General features: G+C 44.6%; 2 protein-coding genes across 2 annotated transcripts; both read left to right on the plus strand.

The window, feature by feature from the left end:
• Positions 1–332: 332 nt before the first annotated feature.
• Positions 333–5428, plus strand: C1QA (complement C1q A chain). The gene is made up of 3 exons (XM_033922372.1): positions 333–440; positions 3141–3306; positions 4627–5428. Exons 2-3 carry the CDS (start codon positions 3147–3149, stop codon positions 5208–5210), a joined length of 744 nt encoding a protein of 247 aa, XP_033778263.1. The 5' UTR covers positions 333–440; positions 3141–3146; the 3' UTR covers positions 5211–5428.
• Positions 5429–12784: 7356 nt separating this feature from the next.
• C1QC (complement C1q C chain) lies at positions 12785–19004 on the plus strand. The gene is made up of 3 exons (XM_033921147.1): positions 12785–12917; positions 15070–15239; positions 16625–19004. Exons 2-3 carry the CDS (start codon positions 15074–15076, stop codon positions 17179–17181), a joined length of 723 nt encoding a protein of 240 aa, XP_033777038.1. The 5' UTR covers positions 12785–12917; positions 15070–15073; the 3' UTR covers positions 17182–19004.
• The last annotated feature ends 1818 nt before the right edge of the window (positions 19005–20822 follow it).

Raw genomic sequence — 20822 nt, forward strand, 5'->3', positions numbered from 1 at the left:
GCTCTAGACCTAAGAGTGACGATTCCAGAGCAGTCCCTGGCTGTCTAGAGTGGTCTGTGATGGTCTAGAAGAGTCCCCACTGGATCAGGGCAGTTTTTCAGCCTCAGGGAGGTGTCCTCAAGTGATCCGTTCAGTTTTTGATGACTTCATCTGTACTCTTGAGGTATCTTAAAATTTACAGTAAATGGAACAGCTGAGAAGACAAAAAAAGGGTGGGGAGAAGGGGTAGCAGGGTCAGGTTAGAAATTGCTGAGTTTTTAAAACTAAGAAAAGCAAAAAAAAAAAGAGAAGTGTGGATGGAAGTGAAAGCTGGCAGCAGCCCCCTCCAACCCCCACCAGCATCAGACATCCGCTTTGAGACAGCGCTGGTTCCAAACATCTCCTGGACTTTGTTCACCTACTCTCTAAAGCCCAGAGAACTGAGAAAGTACAGCGTACAGGTAAGTGTCTCTCTAACTCGGCAGCCTGGTATGAGCATTATTTTGCCACTGTAGCTGAAACCACGTCATTCTCTTCTTGGTTGGGCTGAGAATTTTTCAGCACCCTCTTGTATGCACTGGAGGGGAGGGCAGGGGGTCATACATTTGTGCATTTGGCTGTGTGATTGTAGTTCTTTTTCAAGCGTTTAATGTAAGTTATACTGTAAAAAACAAAAAAAAAACAAAACCCACACATATTTTGTATTATCGAAACAATGCTCTTCAGATTCCTTCTGTGGTGTCCCTTTCTCTTTGAATTTTAATTGTGGTTCCTTTGCCAAAGTTGATTTTACTGTTGTACACTGCTCTGATTTCTTCGAAGGATGGTATATCAAGCTTTAAATAAACTAAACTAAACTGAGGTACACAGCACAGATAAGCGATGGCTCTCAGGGCATTGCATTTTCCATTGGATCCATCCTTACTTTCACTGTGTTAGTATGAAAATTGCTTCGTATTACGGCTGCCTTTCCCAAAGGGAAATTTCAGGAGCTACTGAAAGGTTCTGAGCCCAACCGCGAAGAGAATGATGTGGAGCCATGAAACGCACAAGTTATTCCACACTTTTCTTGACAATTGTAAGTTTTATGGCTCCACATCATTCTCTTCGTGGTTGGCCTAAGAACTTTTCAGCGGTCCCTCGTATTGTGATGTCACAATGCCTCATTCCACCAATGCCTAAGAGACAGCCTCATCGGTGATGTCACAATGGCTTACTTTCCCTATTCTTGGGCCCATTTACTAGATGCAAGGAAAGTGTGGAATAACTTGTAAGTTTTATGGTTCCACATCATTCTCTTTGGGTTTTGGCCAGGTACTAGTGACCTGGATTGGCCATCGTGAAGATGGGCTCCTCTGCAAGATGGACCATTGGTCTGACCCAGAAAGGCTGCTTTTATGATATTTTTTAAAAAGCTAAAAAATTGAAGTGAAAAAAAGAAAGAAAGAATAAAAATGTTTACCTGCGACGTGAGCAGGAACCAGTGAATTTTTTCACGATTGAAACCCAAATTCTGAGGCTTTTTCACTCTGATAAGAAGATAGTAGAATAGGTAAGCCTTTCAAGTTTCAAGTTTATTTAGGTCCTGATATACCACTTTTATGTGCAAAGCGGTTTATATTTTATACAAAGTATTAAAAAACATTAAAAATATAAAATAGAGGGGAACAAAGAGGCCACCTGACCCCTGACTGTAATGAGCTTTCAAACTTCATGGCTGAACACCACCAGTGGGGTTTATTTGGAAATTTAGTATTAGACACTTGTTGATCACTTGGTTTATTGTTTGGTTTGGTTAGATATGTTCTAAATTATGTCATCTGTCCTGTCTCGACCATATTGCGAATGTACCTTGCAACCCATTCTGGGCTCCAGTGGGAGGACGGGCTAAAGAATTGAGCAAATAAAAAAATATATAACCTGTAAAAATCAAAATAGGACACAGGGTGTTCAGATAGGAAGACTGTGGCCCCAGGAGTTAGTCCCCGAACACAGACAGGTGTGAGGTCATGCTCAAAGCCAGGCAGTGAATGCTAGAGACAGCATGGGATCTTTGGCCTCCAGCGTTGGAAAGTCAATAAGAACATAAGAAGAGCCAGACCAATGGTCCATCAATCCCAGTAGCCCATTCTCATGGTGGCCAATCCAGGTCACTAGTTCCTTGGCAAAACCCAAGGAGTAGCAACATTGAAGAACCCCAAAGAATATCAGAATTCCATGCAGAATCTCAAAGAATAGCAAGATTCTGGAACCCCAAAGAGTAGCAACATTCCAGAACCCCAAAGAGTAACGAAAGATTCTAGAACCCCAAAGAATATCAACATTCCATGCAGAATCTCAAAGAATAGCAAGATTCTGGAACCCCAAAGAGTAGCAACATTCCAGAACCCCAAAGAGTAACGAAAGATTCTAGAACCTCAAAGAATATCAAAATTCCATGCAGAATCTCAAAGAATAGCAAGATTCTGGAACCCCAAAGAGTAGCAACATTCCATGCTACCGATCGAGGGCAAGCAGTGGCTTCCCCCATGTCTTTCTCAATAACAGACTATGGACGTTTCTTCCAGGAAATTGTCCAAACCTTTCTTAAATACGCCGTTCTCTCCACCCTAACCTGCACATGACTAGAATTGAAAGAAAGTAGGCTGCATGGGATAAAGAAGGAATTTGTAGCACAACTGAATTTTTCCAGTCTTCAAGTTTGAAACACGGCTCACAGCCAGGAAAATACAGTCCGGGAAAGGACAATAAGCCTCGGTCAATGACCTCCCCCAGGATCATGCAGGCAATGACTGAGGCACAGGGAGAGAAATGACTTTCCCAGGGTCAAAAAGACAGCTTCGAGCACAGGAATATTTGGAACTGTGTTATGTGGGTCACACTTCACCCCAGTGCTCTCCTATTAAACCTAGGGTTATCATATGTCTCAATCCGTCCTCCTTTCTCTGAAGCCATATGGTAACCCTAAATAAACCAACTCATTTAGGCCTGCAAATCTGAATGTGGCGAATACTCCAGCATAAACTTTTTCTTTTGCAGCAAAAGGTAACCCTGGGGTTATAAATTCTCAGGCGCATCACTGCTTCTGGCTAATTCTACTCTTAATCCAGTAACATCCGTCCTAGTTTTCACTAGACCCTGCGCTCTGGTTGCATTTGCAGGGGAAGATGGAGGTCAAGGCTTGGTTGGCTGCTATTGCTCTACTAGCGATTCTGGGCACCACTGCCCCTCAAGAGGTGTGCTCTGCCCCGAAAGGTCAAGATGGGTACCCCGGCGTCCCAGGTCGTGATGGCAGACCAGGACCGAAAGGTGACAGAGGAGATCCAGGTAACGTTTTACAGGGTGTGGGTCTAGGCAGATGGTTAACTTCTGTTCCTGCGCCGCAGGATGTTGAGAGGTCAAGAAATAGGTCTCATTATGAGAGCCAATGTGTTTCACGCTCTCTCTAGGAAGATGGTAAAGGTGACCTGTTACAAGTTCTTCAAAGCTCGCGCTGGCTGCCGATTGAGCAAAGAATTCAGCTTAAAGTGAGGTCCCTGGTCCATCAAATAGTACAATGATCTCAAACTTGTAGCCCATGTAGCTCGCCAGGGCGAAATTCGGTATCTCTCCTGGCGATGACTGCTTGATGTAAGATGGCGGTTGTTTCCGGTGCTGGAGGTGGTGAGAGCTGAAGGTGGTTGCAGATGTTTTCCAGGCACAAGATAGACATTGATTCTCCCCTCTACAAAAAAGCCTAGAGGACTACACCAAAATCTTATCTTTCAGTTGATACTTTAGAATCTAAATCACAATTTTGCATGAGGTAAAACTCTTTATAGTTTATAAATCTTTCCTTAATTGCAACATGCAGAAAGTGAAAAACTATCTAAACATCACTTTCAGCTGTGCATAGCTGAAATTATCAGAACCAATTAAGGAAAGATTTATAAACTAGAAAGAGTTTTACCTCATGCAAAGTTGTCATTTCTTCAATAAGACATTAACTATTTTTTCTGCGGTCCTCCAAGTACCGATAGATCCAAAATGTGGCCCTGCAAAGGGTTTGAGTTTGAGACCGCTGAAATAGTCTATGAAACCGTGCCACCCGGGTTTCAATCTCTATGGGGACATTACGATCTGAGGGGGAAAATGAAATTCATAGCATTGACAGCTGATAATGTATGGTATGTGGCAGCTCAACTCCAAATGTTTTCCATTGCTGGAATATCATATTGGAACACGCTTACTGGGCAATTAAAAGATTATGTGCGGATCATTCCAGCTTTAAGAAGATGTTGAAAACCAAGCTGTGTGTAGAAGCATATTTCTGATCTGTCTTTCCTAAAGTTGTCAGCCATTTTTTTTTGTGTTCTTTTAAATGTGTTATTGAAAGATTTGTAAATCTGATTTTCATATGTCCAGTTCTCCTGTTCAGTTAAATCACTTTGGAGATCAATTCCTTCATTTTTAAAGATGTTTACATGTAACAAGCATGTTGCTATCCGTGTATTTTATGCCATCCGTTAAGAACCCTTAAATATACGTGAGCTCTTCAAGTTTCAAGTTTATTTAAAATAATTCTGGGTTTCGGTGAGCTAAAATTTTACCATTTCCAATAGAAGGAGAAAAGTTACCTTAACCTCTGTGTCTTTTTTTTTTTTTCAGGTTTGCCTGGTAGAAGAACAGGAGTGAAGGGCGCTTTGGGTGACCCTGGGGACCCTGGACCCTTAGGTGAGCCGGGTATGCAGGGCTATAAGGGACCTGTTGGCCCTCTGGGGCCTCCAGGAGAGCCAGGGCAAGAGGGACAGAAGGGGACAGTAGCGGACATTAGCAATCAGAAACGCCCTGCGTTCTCCGCCATGATCGATCCCGAAGCAATGGTTAAGGTCGACAATAATATACTTCTGTTTGGCAAAGTCATCACCAATGTGGAATCCTCTTACTATCCAAACAGCGGCAAGTTCCTCTGTAGAGTGCCTGGATTTTACTACTTCACCTTCCACGTCATCTCCAACGGGAACCTCTGCTTGTACATCGTGAAGGAGCACAAAGGAAGCGCTGAAAAGCTTGTGGCTTTCACCGACCTCAATAAGCGCTCGCTGCCGCAGATCAACTCCGGGGGTACTGTGCTGAAACTGGAGGCCAGCGACAAGGTCTGGATACAAACCAATGGCAACAACCATTTGTATGAGCACGCTGACGCCAACAGCGTCTTCAGTGGCTTCTTGCTGTTCCCCCAGCATGTTTAGCTCGGATCGTGCGCCAGACCACAGCACTGGTGAAGCTGGTATCTACCCCATAGCAGTGCAATTAGGTGCATGACTGCGAAACTCCCCCCTCCCGCCTGCAGGCCATAACGTTGACACCTTAGTTCACGTCAGAGTTGCTACTATATAACAGAAGTTGAAGTTATCTCAAGTCATCATAATAAAACTTTCTTGCTTCTGTGAGATTGTATTTATTTAAATTTATGGCTTTTCTCCGATTTAATTTATCAGATAAATTTAGGCCCCCTTATATCGAGCCGAGTTAGGGTTTTTCTACCGCCAGCCACCGCGGTAAAAGCTCAGAATCTCATAGAATTCCTATGAGCCTCGGAAGTTTTACCGCAGTGGTCGGCGATAAAAAAAATCTCTAATGCAGCTTGATAAAAGGGGGGCCTTAAATCATTAGGCCCCATTTCTTTCTAGTCACTTGGCAATTTTGTTTTCACTGTCTTAGACAGTCACTCAAGCATGGAGAACTTCTTTGCCTTCTTAAGGTTTTCTTACACAAAGGAGCGGTATCGTTCAAAACTGCAAACCGCTAGTCTTTTCGTCCAACTAAGGTGAATTTCTAATTTCCTGCAACAAACTCTGCAGCCCACTTTTACACAGAACTGAAAAAAAAACAAAACAACCAACCCAATTGAGTGACATTCCCAAGTCACATGTTTCTGGTAGGGTACAAGTTTTGTTCTTCCATGGACTGGTCTGTTCTGTACGAAGGGGCACTGAAAAGTTCTCAGCCCAACCAACCAACTTCCTAAATTCTGAGCTGAAAAGAGGGTTATCTTATTTCATGAAGTGCCAGTTTGCAGAAACAAAATTCTCTGTTTGGACATTGTTTCAGATCATTGATTGAACCATATCCACGTCATTCTCTTCTCGGTTGGGCTGAGAACTTTCCAGCACCCCCTCGTAGTGTGAAGAGTCTCTGGTAACCAAAGCAGCGGTTGTGACATCATAAGGCTTCATTCCACCAATCCCTCATCAGTGATGTCACAGTGGCTTGATTGTCCTATACTTGGCTGACTTTTATTCTCAGCCCAACCAGCCAACTTCCTAAATTCTGAGCGTTATTTTGCCACTGGAGCTGAAAAAAGTGATCTTATTTCGTTAAGTGCCAATTTGTAGAAATGAAATTCTATTTTTTGATCATTGATCGAACCATATCCAGGTCATTCTCTTCTTGATTGGGTTGAGAACTTTTCAGCACCCCTTCGTAGTGTGAAGACTTTCAGTCTCTGGTAACCAGAGCTGTGATTGTGATGTCATAAAACCTCATTCCACCAATCAGAGCCAACCTCATCAGTGATGTCACAATGGCTTGATTGTCTTATACTTGGCTCACTTTTATTACATACGAGGATGTGCTGGAAAGTTCTCAGCCCAACCAACCAACTTCCCAAATTCTGAGCGTTACTTAACCACTGGAGCTGAAGAGTCTTATTTCCTTAAGTGCCAATTTGCAGAAACATAATTCTGTGTTTTGACGTTGTTTCTGATCATTGATTGAGCCATATCCAGGTCATTCTTTTCTTGGTTGGGCTGAGAACTTTTCGGCATCCCCTTATAGCTAAAAGTTTTTTGCAGATTCATCTGCAGGAAAAGGTCTTAACCCGTCTTTCTTTTGTAATCATCTGTCATGGTGCTAGCATGGAGTATTCACCAGTAAATCTATTTGCAGTTGAATAAATCAAACTCATTATCGACTAGCTAGCCTGTGTTTTTGTGGGGTTTTAAATTTTTATTTAACTTTGGAAGTGATACAAAGAGTTTTTGGCCTCTCCACTGCTTAGCCCTGTCTGTAGCTTTGTAGCTAAATCAATACAGGATAGGAGGGGACATGGAAACTAATGATGCTTCTCAGAACCTAAGGCTGCCAACTGGATCCAGGTTTGCAGGACAGGGTTGATCCAGTCCAGGTTTACTCTTTACATGCAGGGACTTGTAGTTCTGATTTCCTCATTGCAGTCCCTAAGAAAAGCAAGACCACAAGCCCCAGCATACACTGGAGTAAACTAGGACTGGATCAACCCTGTCCTGCAAATCTGGGTCTAGTTGGCTGCCTTATCAGAATCTCACGGGAGGGGGGGGGGGGGTCTGGGAAAGAGGATTTAAAAGACAATACTGAAATGTACTGAGACAAATGAGAAAAGAAATCCAGGAAATAAGGAGTGGAAGTGATAAGACCAATAGCAAAGCTGGGCTTGAAAAGAATTCAGTCTGTGCTTCTCTGCCCCAGGACAAGAAGGGCTCCGAGAAACAGGGCTGGATTTAAGATTTTGGCTCCACTAGGCAAGACCAGATAGCACACACAAGAGTTGGGGGAGAGAAAGGAGATACGGGGTGGGGGGAAGGGAGGGGGGGAAGAAGGTGTCGGATTGGAGAGCTAGGAGAGGGCAGAGGAAAGCCACAGTGGAGCCCCTTTGAAGCAACTCCTGCACCTGGCCAAAAAGGAAATGGGAGCAGGCTTTTCTTTGGCACATAGGCAGCTGCCTATGCCAGATCCAGGCCTGAGGAGAAAGGATTGTGAGAAACACCCACAGGCAGAGCGTGCCACTGAATTATGAGAAGGCATTGGCCAACTATTCCAGCACAAGCACCATGAGGGAAGCTCAAAGCGGCCACATAGGCACAGCAGGGGTTAATGCACTGAAGGGTGGGAATAGGATCCCCCTTACCCAGTTTTAAGAACTGGAAGGTTCCACTGCCTGACTTTCTATCGTTCCCCTGCCTCATATCAGCTGGTAGCCTCTGAAGACTCTCTGAGTCAATGGCTGGCACTGATGGCACCACATGAGAAGACGGGTATAGACATGCCAATGTGACTACTCTAGAGGAGACAGACGCAATGAACGAGGTAAGAGACAGATGGGATAAATGGAGGGGTGGGCACAACATCAAATGAAGAATCTCTGAAAGGGGGGACAGAGTTCTCCAGATGAGGGTGGGATCAGTCTGAGCAAGTCCTTTGCAGAGGGTGAGCTCCACTCGAGATCTGTTCTGTTAAACCAGTGCCATTGCTTGAAAGCACCCCCTCCCCTAAGAAACTGGCCTGAATGTGGTCATGGGGGGGGGGTCTCAAAACTCTTTATAGTTAATTATACAGTAGCTGCAGGTCTGGTGGCCAACAACCTGCCTTTAATTTGGCAGCATCGTTGGCCTTGCTGCACTGGGATTGTTCAAAGCCTCCAGCTGTGCAAAGTGTTAATTCTTTGTTAACAGCTGCACTTGTACCACACAACAGCTGGAGTATGGGGAGGGCAGTTTCCTAAGGAGGTGCTGCTTCAAGCTTGTCGTTATAGAATACTAATGTGTGTGTATGGCAGATGCACCACACACACACATGGCTGATACATTACACACACAGCAGATACACCACACACAAACACACATATATGGCAGATGCACCATAGACACACACACACAAGGCAGATGCATTACACACACACACACACAAGCACACACACAGCAGATGCACCACACAGAAACATACATACACACACGTACACAAGCACACACACACACACACATATATGGCAAATGCACCACAGACACACATACACATTGCACATACACCACACAGAAACACACATACACACACACACGTACACAAGCACACACAAACACGTACACACACACAGCAGATGTACCACACAGAAACACACACACACGTACACAAGCACACACAAACACGTACACAAGCACACACACACACACAGCAGATGTACCACACAGAAACACACACACACGTACACAAGCACACACACAGCAGATGCACCACACAGAAACACACACACACACACAAGTTCACACACACACACATGGCAGATACACCACACAGAAACACACACACGTACAAAAGCGCGCGCACATATACACATGCATTTCCCAGCTGTGGAACAGGTACAAGTGCCCATGCCCACATTCCTACAAAACACACAGAAACGATTAAGATTTCATAATCCGTGCAAGTAATTGTGCAATCCTCCCTTGTGTACACACACTGGCATGGTAAGCATGTAGTCATAAAATGAGCCCATTCATGCAAATACTGCACAGGACAAATATCACCATTTACACGCATTCATTGCACCTAGAACTACATGCTTCCTTATGAAATTGGCCTCTAGAGGGCAGCAGCTAAGACCCATTTGCCCAGGTTGATCAGTTGCTCCAAACTGTTATTCTAGTTACCCTCACCACATCACTGGCAGTATTCAAATCCAACCCCTGAGCCCTCCAGTCCTAGAGGTGACAGACTCTGTATCTCCTGAACTCTCTAGTCCTAGAGGTAGGGTTACCATATGGCTCCAGAAAAAGGAGGACGGATTGAGACATCCAGGTTTTACTTCCTCCTTTTTCTAGAGCCATATGGTAAGCATACCTAGAGGTGACAGGCTTTGTAAACTCTGAGTCCTCCAGTTCTAGAGGTTACAAATTCTGTATCCCTGTGTCCATCCCCCGAGCCCTCCAGTCCTAGAGGTAACAAGATGTGTTGACTTTTGTTGATCCTTGAGTCCTGGATCTGAAAGGCTCTATATCCCCTGACCAATCCTTAGAAGGAATGCAGGATCCCTGAATTACAGGTACTCGAGGACTTAGTTTTGTGAGTTGTGTGTCTTGGTTTGGAAGATCATTTGGAATAGAAGAGGCGGGAGCTCCTGGCCAGCAGCCAGGCTGTGTTTCATAGCCTGGTGATTGCCACGCTCTGTTGCCTTTCATATTCATAAATTACAACTACAGCTGCTTAGGAAAATGTAATCAATTGTCACAATTAGCCCGATTACATTTCTGCAACTGTAGTTGTCCCAAGAATTGACCCCCATGCCTGAAACATAGAACTACAAGGGTTGGAGATTGCCTGAACGAATTGAAAAAGACAAAGGTCTAATGAGAGAGCCTGGGAAAAATACTAAGGGACTTGATACTAAAAAAAACTGTGAGCAGTTCTCCGAAGAACTTCAGACCACGGGCAAGACCTGAGACTCAAACAGGCAGTGGTGTGCCAAGGGCGGGGCGGCGGGGAACCCGGAGGTGCCGGAGCAGTCGCCGGTCTACCGGCTCCACCGGTTCCTGTCCCCTCTGACATCAACTTCCTGTTCCGGGATGGGGGACCAGTAGAGCCGACGGCCATGCACAGAGAGTTCTCCGCCCTGGGTTCCTGCTCCGCCGGGTACACCATTGCATACAGGAAGCAATTCTACAATCAGGCGCTACAAGCTAAGTGCCTGGTTTCAGTGCTCTGAGCATGAACTGGCAACTTCTGCATCATCCGTCGGCATGCCTTGCCAATGGAGGCACCTAATTCAATTGATTAAGAGGCTTTAATCAGCACTGATAATTGACATTTATTTTCATTTACTTATTGAATTCATTTTCAAAGAGCTCAGAATGGGTTAGAGGTTAAACATACATAAAATAGAATTAACAGGTTACAATTTACCCTAGTTACTGTACAAGTTTTTGATACAACTTTTTTATTTTTATTTTTTATTGGTTTTAATTGGACTTCATTGAAAGTTCGGCACCTAACTCAAAAAGCACGATTCTGTAAAAGGTAGGCGTCTAGTCCAAAGCGCCTACCTAAAAGTCGGCATGGTTAGAGGCAAATCATGGGCGTGTTATCATGTTGGGTGCCCCTTTGTGAATTAGGTGCCATTAAGCACCTATCATAGGGCCACGTATTTAGGCAAAGAAAACCCTAGCATAAATAGGGGGGCGCCTAAAATCTGTTTTTCTCCTTGTGATCTAGCTAGGTACTTGGGACCTGGGTTGGCCACTGTTGGAAACAGGATACTGGGCTTGATGGACTTTTGGTCTGTCCCAGTAGGGCAGCTCTTATATTCTCATGTGAGCCAAGTCTAGGACAATCGAGCCATTGTGACATCACTGCTGAGGTTGGCTCTTAGGCATTGGTGGAATGAGGCATTATGACATCACAATCTCAGCTCTGGAATGTTGCTGCTCTTTGGGTTTCTGCCAGGTATTTGGGACCTGGGTTGGCCATTGTTGGAAACAGGATTCTGGACTTGATGGACCTTCAGTCTGTCCCAGTATGGCAGCTCTTATGTTCTTATGTTCTAAGCACACTTAGATGATGCTAAGAGCGATTCAATAAAGTTTATAACATTTTATTGAAGGAATTGAACAAATGTACAAATATACAAGAATATAATACATAATATTCTCATAACAATTAAATTCATAAAAGTATTTGTCAAACAAATTTCTATTATTCCTCCAAAATATATTTCATGTTATCCACCTCAAACCTCAATACATTCCAATTTCATTCCCCTTTTTCATTCCTCTATTCCCTCCTCCCCTCTATTTATGTTCAAATATTTTATTAAAGAAATAAAGTAACCCAAAAGCTAATCCCCCCCAACCCGGATGAAAGTTGACAAAAATAAAGAATAATAAGAATAAAGAACTGGAATGTTATGTAAATGACCATAGCTTCAATGTAAATCATAGAGAATTAAACTTCTTGCCTTAGGTGAAAGATTTTGAATATACGGATCCCAAATTTCCATAAAAAGACGTGTTTTCCTAGACGAAGGCCTAACCTCCCAAGTCTCAAATAACAACAAACGATGAAACTGGTTCTTTCAATCATCAAAATTGCATAATACATTTATGTCCAATCAATCATACACGCCTTCTGAAATAAAAGACACTTCTTTTTACTAAAAACCCCACAAGCTGCTGCGTTACCAAAAAGTACTCCCCTTGGAGAATCCACAACAGGACTAGCCCATAAAGAACCCAGATATAACAGGATGGCAGACCAGAACGACCAAAAAGCATGAGATAAAGTATCAGGATCCATATCACACTTAATACAAATTGGGGAATTGACCAAACCCGCATGAAAAGCTTGAATTTGGGAAAAATAAGCTCTATATAAAACTCTAAAAGAACATTCCCTCTAAACAGAACCTGTAATAACTTTTCGGATTCTATTAATAGCTTGTGTCAAAACCAAAAGTGAAATTTGACTTCCCAATTCCTCATTCCAATTCTGTAAAATTCTTCCATATGTACGAGGAGGTCGTAAATCCCACCACCATTTATGTAATAAGGAAACAGAAATAGATATAAAAAAAAAAGAATTTTATCATGGACTCCAATTGAAAATTCCATTCTCTGTAATCTATTTAAATAATTTACCAACCCTCATATTCTTAGGCTAGCCTACCTGGGTTATCTGACACATGGGTTAGGTGAATGTTACCAATTATCCCTGAAACCAAAAATCTTCTAATAGAAAGACCTCTTTAAAAAAAAAAAAAAAAAAAAGCAGAGGAGAAAATGCTATGACCCTGAACGAGCCACCAGTGCATAACCCCCTAAAATGCTGACTATTTTAATTTTTTTAAACTTCTGTAAGGAAGTGGGAAGAAGAAAGTGTTTTCCTGTGTTTGTTAATGTCAGGGGACATTGCAAACACAGAACAAATAGCCACAAAAAGGGGATATACAACTAGGCTTGGGTCCTGAGATGGGAGGAGAGGGGGGGGGAAGAGTTAAGGGTTATTTTTGGGTGTTCTTGCTGCTGGCCTAAGCACTTCCCCGTTCACGGTCGCTTCAGAATGTGACTCTTGTCGCTGTGGAGCTGCTCGTCACCTGCCCTGCCACACGCTTCCCCTGAGCAGATCGCCAAGGACCAGCGGGCAGCGCAACTGAGGTAAGAGAGCCACGTCCCCCACCACCAGAGACCCGATAAACAGCTTCACTCCACTGATAGCACCGGGCATGTGTGTCAGCTTCTGCTGAAGATCCCGAGAGACTGTCCTCTCTCTCTCCTCAGATTTTGGACAGCTGGGGACTAGTAGAGAGCCGTGAAAATTCGGGGACCAGATTTAACGAATAGGAATGTCAGAAAAGAGATGCGAATGTCGTGTTGTTTTTAGATGAAAGCGATTGTTTTCAGCAGTTTGGTAAAAAAAAAACAGCAAGTTCAACAACGTAGGCTCCGTGAAGGGCTAAACACAGAGGACTCCGGATCAGCGCACGCTATAGCGCCTGCTCCCCGAAAAACTACCGCCTGCTCAAGACGGCGGTAGCGGCTAGCGGGCGCTATTCTGCGCGTTAAGGCCCTAACGCACCTTTGTAAAAGGAGCCCTTAGTTTCCGGGGAGGGGGGGGGAGTTAAATAGCTTAAGAAAAAATGCTGGACTAGGGGAATAGCCCTCCGTGGAGACCATGTTGTTCTTTACCAAACTTTTCAAACCACCCTCGTATTCTTCGGCCTCCCGCTTCCTTTCTCTTCCTCTCTCCCAATCTATCTCCACCTCCTACCTTTCCTCTACAAATATTCCTCTCTCTCTTTCTCATTCTGTGCTGTTTTTCCTATAAAGGCAGTTCCAAAGAGTCCCATAAAGCAAGATGTTCAGACTGGTGAGCTTAGAGGCAGGGGGGGCTTGCAGGAAAAAAAAAAAAAAAGGGCATGAAAGATATTGAAAGGGGAGGGACAGAGCAGCAGAAGTCGTCATTTTCACCATTAAGAAATGATCATCTGTAGAGTGTGTTGTACCTGGTAGTAGACAATGACACAGGGACAAATTTTTTTCCCGTCCCCGCGGGAACCCATTTCCCATCCTGTCTAAGTGAGTTCTTTTCCTGTCCCTGCCCCATCCCTGCAAGCTCCGTTCTCATCTGCACAAGCCTCAGACACTTTCAAATCCTAAGTAGCAACATTCTAGAGCTCAGATTGTGATGTCATAATGCCTCATTCCACCAATGCCTAAGCTCCGTTCTCATCTGCACAAGCCTCAGACACTTTCAAATCCTAAGTAGCAACATTCTAGAGCTCAGATTGTGATGTCATAATGCCTCATTCCACCAATGCCTAAGCTCCGTCCCTCAAACACTTTCAAATCCTACGTAGCAACATTCTAGAGCTCAGAGTGTGATGTCATAATGCCTCATTCCACCAATGCCTAAGCTCCGTCCTCATCTGCACAAGCCTCAGACACTTTCAAATCCTAAGTAGCAACATTCTAGAGCTCAGATTGTGATGTCATAATGCCTCATTCCACCAATGCCTAAGCTCCGTCCCTCAAACACTTTCAAATCCTACGTAGCAACATTCTAGAGCTCAGAGTGTGATGTCATAATGCCTCATTCCACCAATGCCTAAGCTCCGTCCTCATCTGCACAAGCCTCAGACACTTTCAAATCCTAAGTAGCAACATTCTAGAGCTCAGATTGTGATGTCATAATGCCTCATTCCACCAATGCCTAAGCTCCGTCCCTCAAACACTTTCAAATCCTACGTAGCAACATTCTAGAGCTCAGAGTGTGATGTCATAATGCCTCATTCCACCAATGCCTAAGCTCCGTCCTCATCTGCACAAGCCTCAAACACTTTAAAATCATAAGTGTTTGAGGCTTGTGCGTTCAAGGCAGAGCCTATAGGAATGGGACAGGTTCAGTGACAAAACTCAGGGGGACAGGATGGGGAAATTGAACTCCCGTGGGGACAAGGACAAATTTGTCTCCATGTCATGCTCTACCTGGTAGGAACCTACTTCTTCTATTCCAGCTTTTAGAGCTCCCTAGTCTGAACTGATGGAAGTTGAATACCGGCTATATCTAGTCTCTAACGACAGAACAGAACATCCTCAAACATCTAGTTTACTGTTTACTGCTACAGCAGGTGTCAGCTCTTCTCCAGTATGTATCACGTTAGGATAAAAACTTGTATTGAAATATCTTCCACTGTTAAGGATAGCTATGGCAAATTGTAACCTAACTGAGCCTGCAACCCGTTCTGAGCTCTTTGGGGGAAACGGTGTAGAAAACAAAATGCATAAATCCTGTTCCCTTACGTTTTAGGATAATGATGGGAAGAAGCCTTATGATGCTCCTGAGTCTAGCCTTGCTTTTTCTGAATCTGGTGACCTGGGTGAAAAGCGACACCTACGGGATCCCAGGGCTGCCAGGCATGCCTGGGACGCCAGGCAAAGACGGTAGAGATGGGCTAAAAGGTCCTAAAGGTGAACGAGGTAAGTGTCCTCATAGCATGAGAGTATTCTGACCAAAGGAAGACACTCCCTACAGCAGGGGTGTCAAAGTCCCTCCTCGGTTTTCTGGATTTCCCCAATGAATATGCATGAGATCTATTAGCATACAATGAAAGCAGTGCATGCAAATAGATCTCATGCATATTCATTGGGGAAATCCTGAAAACCCAACTGGAATACGGCTCTCGAGGACCGGAGTTCCCTACCCCTGGTCTACAGCCTAAGCCAGAGGTGTCAAAGTCCCTCCTCCAGGGCCGCAATCCAGTTGGGTTTTCAGGATTTCCCCAAAGAATATGCATGAGATCTATTTGCATGCACTGCTTTCATTGTATGCTAATAGATCTCATGCATATTCATTGGGGAAATCCTGAAAACCTGACTGGATAGCAGCCCTTGAGGAGGGACTTTGACACCCCTGCCCTGCAGTATGAGCCAGAGGAGTCTAGTGATTAGAGCTGAAGGCCGACAACCAGGAAACCTGGGATTAAAATCCCACTGCTGCTCAGTTGACCCTTCATTGCTTCAGGGTAGTAAAGCCCCCTATAGAGCCTAAATATGATTGTGACATTTTCTACCCAAGGGTATATGTTGCCTGTCCTTGCAAAAGACCAAACCCTGCAGCTTCCAAATGCATATTTGTTCACTTTTCATGAAACCTCTAGAGAAACTCAAACATTTCCCACAACCATCAAGAGCTTCTCAACCCTGTGAATTCTGGGGTTCCATTCATTTTCCCCAAACATAGCGGGATGGTTTCCTGTGGTAAACCATGATGATGGGGACAAATTCTGTCCCTGTGTCATTCTCTACGAATCCCATAAGAATAGCCTTACTATGTCAGACAAAAGGTCCATCAAACCCAGTAGCCTGTTCTCATGGTGGCCAATCCAGGTCCCTAGTACCTGGCCAAAACCCAAGGAGTAACAACATTCCAGAATCTCAAAGAGTATGAAAAGATTCTAGAACCCCAAAGAGTATCAAGATTCCATGCAGAATCTCATAGATAGACAGATTCTAGAATCCTAGAGTAGGAACATTCCATGCTGTCTATATCCAGGGCAAGCAGTGGCTTCCCCCATGTCTTTCTCAATAACAGACTATGGAATTTCCCTACAGGAAATTGTCAAAACCCTTCAAAACCAATGATGACTACCTGATGGCTTGCTTTATTGATTCCCACAAAAAAGGCCATTACAACTGACCCTCATTGAATGTCTACTTGGTGGCCCCTGCAAACAGAGAAGCAATAATGGGAATAAAAACTGATTTCAGTTCTCACTTTGGGAGTATGCTCTCAAAAGGTCAGACCATTGGTGGAGATACCATTGTTCAATATGTTATTAACCAAAACTATTTGAATCCAACAGGTGTCCAAGCCAATCCTGGAACAAGTGGGGCAAAGGGTGAGAAAGGAGAGAGAGGTATTCCTGGTCCACGAGGAAAGAGTGGTCCTATGGGACCTTCCGGACCTGTAGGGCAGAAAGGAACTCCTGGTCCTATTGGAGAGATTGGTGAACCCGGAATTCACAAGAACCGATACCAGTCAGCATTCACCGTGACCAGACTGACAGCAGATTACCCTGCCAAGAACTCCCCTATCATATTCACCCGGGAGATCACCAACATAAACAAACATTACGACAAGACCACTGGCAAGTTCACCTGCTACATCCCCGGTCTTTACTATTTCACATTTCACGCCTCACTGACCTACAATCTCTGCGTCATCCTGTATTTGGATCATGAGAATAAGGCCACCTTCTGTGACCATAGGTCCAATGACCAACAGGTATCCTCGGGTGGGGTGCTGCTGCGCCTGGTCGAAGGCCAGCAGGTCTGGCTGGGTGTTAATGAATTTAATGGGATGGTGGGCAAGGAAAGTGCCGATAGTGTCTTCTCTGGGTTTCTTCTCTTCCCTGACTAGAGGAAAGGCTCCGTCTCCTTTTCTCCTTCAGGTACCATCACTTGCTTGTTAATGTCCGATGTGTGAGAGCTACAATGTCCCATGTACAGGTAGACCTTCCGCAGAGGTTGTTCTAAAACCACGCCTTAGAAAGAGAAGACCAGCCAACCAGCCTAATTCCATGCCACCTAGAGATCTCACAAAGAGTTATCAATCAGCTCAGTTTCAAAAGGCGCACGCTAACCCAGTCCCCGTTGCATGCTGGGACTTGTAGTTCTGATTTTCCCCATCAATTTTTCTGCACAACCGAGCCTGGGTCAGTTTGTTCCTACTGGCACCCAATTCATCTGACCAGGACCCCGATGCTCATCCACTGCTGACCGTGCTGGGCCTCATATTTAACTGGGTCAGCCGCTGCACTTAAAATGAAGCCAAATATGCAGCAGCCACTGTACATCTACTTTCCAGCGTCTGTGCCACCCAGAAGTGCTAACCAGTTACTGGTGAGGTGCTACTGTAAACCATTTTGAATGCACCCATTAAAAGGTGCTATGCTAAATGTTTCTGAACGTAAACACATTTAGAGCGCTAACTGGAGACCAAACCGGATAAAGTTAGGGCAACCTTATTACCACCTTAACCTTAGCTGTCTGGTTCATGGTCAGAATATAGAAACATAGAAAAAGACGGCAGAAAAGGACCTTCGGCCCAACAAGTCTGCCCACTCAAATAACCCTCCGTCCTCGCTAACTTGACGACCTCCACCCACGGACCACCCGAGCAGTGTTTGGCTAAGACGGAGGCAGTCAGAGGACTTAGTCAGTTGCACTATCTGGTTAGCACCACTGAAATATCCCTTTGAGCAGTACCTGCCTGTGGCGCAGGGCTTAAAGTCACAGCCTCAGCACCCTTAGGTTGTGGGTTCAATCCCACGCTGCTCCTTGTGACCCTGAGCAAGTCACTTAATTCATCTGTTTGTCTTCCCCTCCCTAAAACTATGCCACTCCAAAAGATTCCTTGACAAAACCTTCACCTTCCAGGCTGCCAAGCCGAACCCAAGGCTAGCCCAAATGGTCCTCGAGGCCCCCCACCTACCTTGGCTTTAGAAAATTACTCAAAACTCACCTATTCCACGGACAGGACCCTTAAAGCCCCTCCTCAATGAACTGAAACCTCCTCCTACCCCCCTCTTACTGTACTACCCCTTCCTACTCCTTCTAACCTCAACTACTTTGTTGCTTGCAGCTTTGATCAATTGGTGTGAACCGCTTGTAACTTTGATTAATAGATGTGAACTGCCTAGAACTCCCTGGGTATGGTAGTATACAAAAATAAAGTTATTATTATTAATCCCCCCCCAATGCCCCAGGTCCATTAGACAGATTGTGAGCCTGCTGGGACAGACAGGGAAAATGCTTCAGTACCTGAATAGATTTGTGTAAACCGTTCAGAGCTCCTCTGGGAGAACGGTGGAGAAAACTGAATAAATAATTTGAATTTCGGCCTCTGGTTTTCCCATTACGTAGTAATAAAGTAACTCTGCTTCTGGATGCAGCTTCTCGTGAGTTCTGCGTTTTCATCCTATTCAGATTTCAACTTCTGACCTAGCTTGTGTACTGTAAGTAAGGAGCCAGAAATGAGGCATCGCAGAAGCTGGTGGTCTCGGTCCACGGATGGAAATGACCATTGCAATTACTTCATATTCGAACTAAAGTATAGACTCCTGATGGGTCACCGATAATTTGTACATGCATCATTATTTTTTATTTTTTTGGGGGGGTCTGTGAAGCTTCCATTTACGATACTCATTCTTTTCATACAGAAAAATAAAGTTTCTCACTCTATTGAAAGAAATGTGGTTTCTTCGGGTAGTCTGGAGGGCAGGTGTCCAGCATTTATCAGTGTTCCCTAAGGGGTAAACCAGTGGTCTCAAACTCACAGCTCGGGGGCCACATGCGGCCAACCAGGTCCTATTTTGAGGCCCTCGGTATGTTTATCATAATCGCAAAAGTAAAATAAAACAGTTTCTTGATCATATGTCTCTTAGCCAAAAGAAAAGATTTAGAAACTATAAAGAGTTTTACCTCATGCAAAATTGTCATTTCTTTAATAAGACATTAATTATTTTTTCCGAGGCCCTCCAAGTACCCACAAATCCAAAATATGGCCCTGCAAAGGTTTTAAGTTTGAAACCACTGCCCTAGACCCACCCCCAGGCTCACCCAGTTTCACCCATCCCCCCCCAGTCCCACCCTAGCCCCCCCTTCAAACCCCCCCGCTGCCTGATTTTGTCAGGCAGGGAGGAAATCTACGCTTGCGTGGATGCCACGCAAGGATGACATGCACACATGGACGTACGAGTGACATCCTCGCAAGGCATCCGCGCATGTGCGGATTTCCTCCCTGCCCCTCGTGACTTGAGGAGGCTTTTCAAAACCCAAAGTGCCGGGTTTTGAAAAGCTGTCGGGAAATCTGAATATATTTAGATCTGACTCATTCCTTTCTCTTGGCCTCTCAAGGTGCATTGCATTCAAATAAAAGAGGTATTTCCCCATCACCAGAGGCTACAATCTAAGGGTTAGATTTACTAATGGCCATTAACACAACTTAACACAGGCCCTATTGCTGTCATTTTGCCTTACCTAGTAATGGTTTACTCCAAAAGAAACAAGGGATATAGCAATGTATATATTTCTGGGGTTAATATGATATAGGTTCACTCCAAAAACAGAGAATCACTTCAAATCACTTTATAAATCCCAACTATAACCCTTCTGTGTGCTCATAAATCAATGATTCACAGGCGCCATGGGGGTAAAAGAAGACTTTCACCAATGGTGCAATTCACGGCTTAATCATAGCGCACAAACATGTTAAACACATATAAATGGTAACATTGTGACACAGAATTAAATCTTTCAAAAGCAACAAAGTGTCAAGAAAGGCGCTTCCTCTGATGTCACTTCCTAGACCTGCTCCCAGGAAGTGATGTCAGAGGAAGAGTCAACGCTGACAGGAGCAGCAGGTGGGGGTTGCTGCTCGCACCGTGATCATTAAAGCGGCACGGGGAAGGAGCGGGTGGGGGTGGGGTGGAGAAGAGGGCAGGGGAGGGGCGCCACCGCCTCCCACCCTCGCTATGCCATTGAGAGGATGCAGCAACTTACTTAACCTCAGAGAGCAATGAGTGGGATTTCAGCTCTAGTTCCCCCTAGTGGACATCTGTCTCTCATTTTATCCATCTTAGAAGACGGCACCTGAGGGGGGGGGGGGCTGTAGTCCAGGAGGCAGAGTGTGTGAGACAAAACATGGTTCACATGCTACAGTCTTGCATGGCAATTCATTATAATCCAATCAGCCCCTCGCTGGTTGGCAATATTATTCCTTTCCCTTACCCTACATGAAAGAACCCCTAGGATCACATTGAAAGCTAGGAGGAGGAGGGATTGGGCATGGGGGGTCTCGTAAATGCAACTTCATGTCTCTGTCCAAGTTCAGACCCTTACCCCCATGCAAACCATGCACTCAACTGCATTACAAGGAACCAAACAGAACGAAGACAAATTTGGAAAAACTCAGGCCAATATTGCCATGAAAAGACAAGCGACAGTTTAAAGACAGACTCGTTCTGTACTGCCAGGAGAAACAGAATTACTGCAGAGGGA

The sequence above is a fragment of the Geotrypetes seraphini genome, chromosome 15 (assembly GCF_902459505.1).
Source record: "Geotrypetes seraphini chromosome 15, aGeoSer1.1, whole genome shotgun sequence".
NCBI lineage: Eukaryota > Metazoa > Chordata > Amphibia > Gymnophiona > Dermophiidae > Geotrypetes > Geotrypetes seraphini.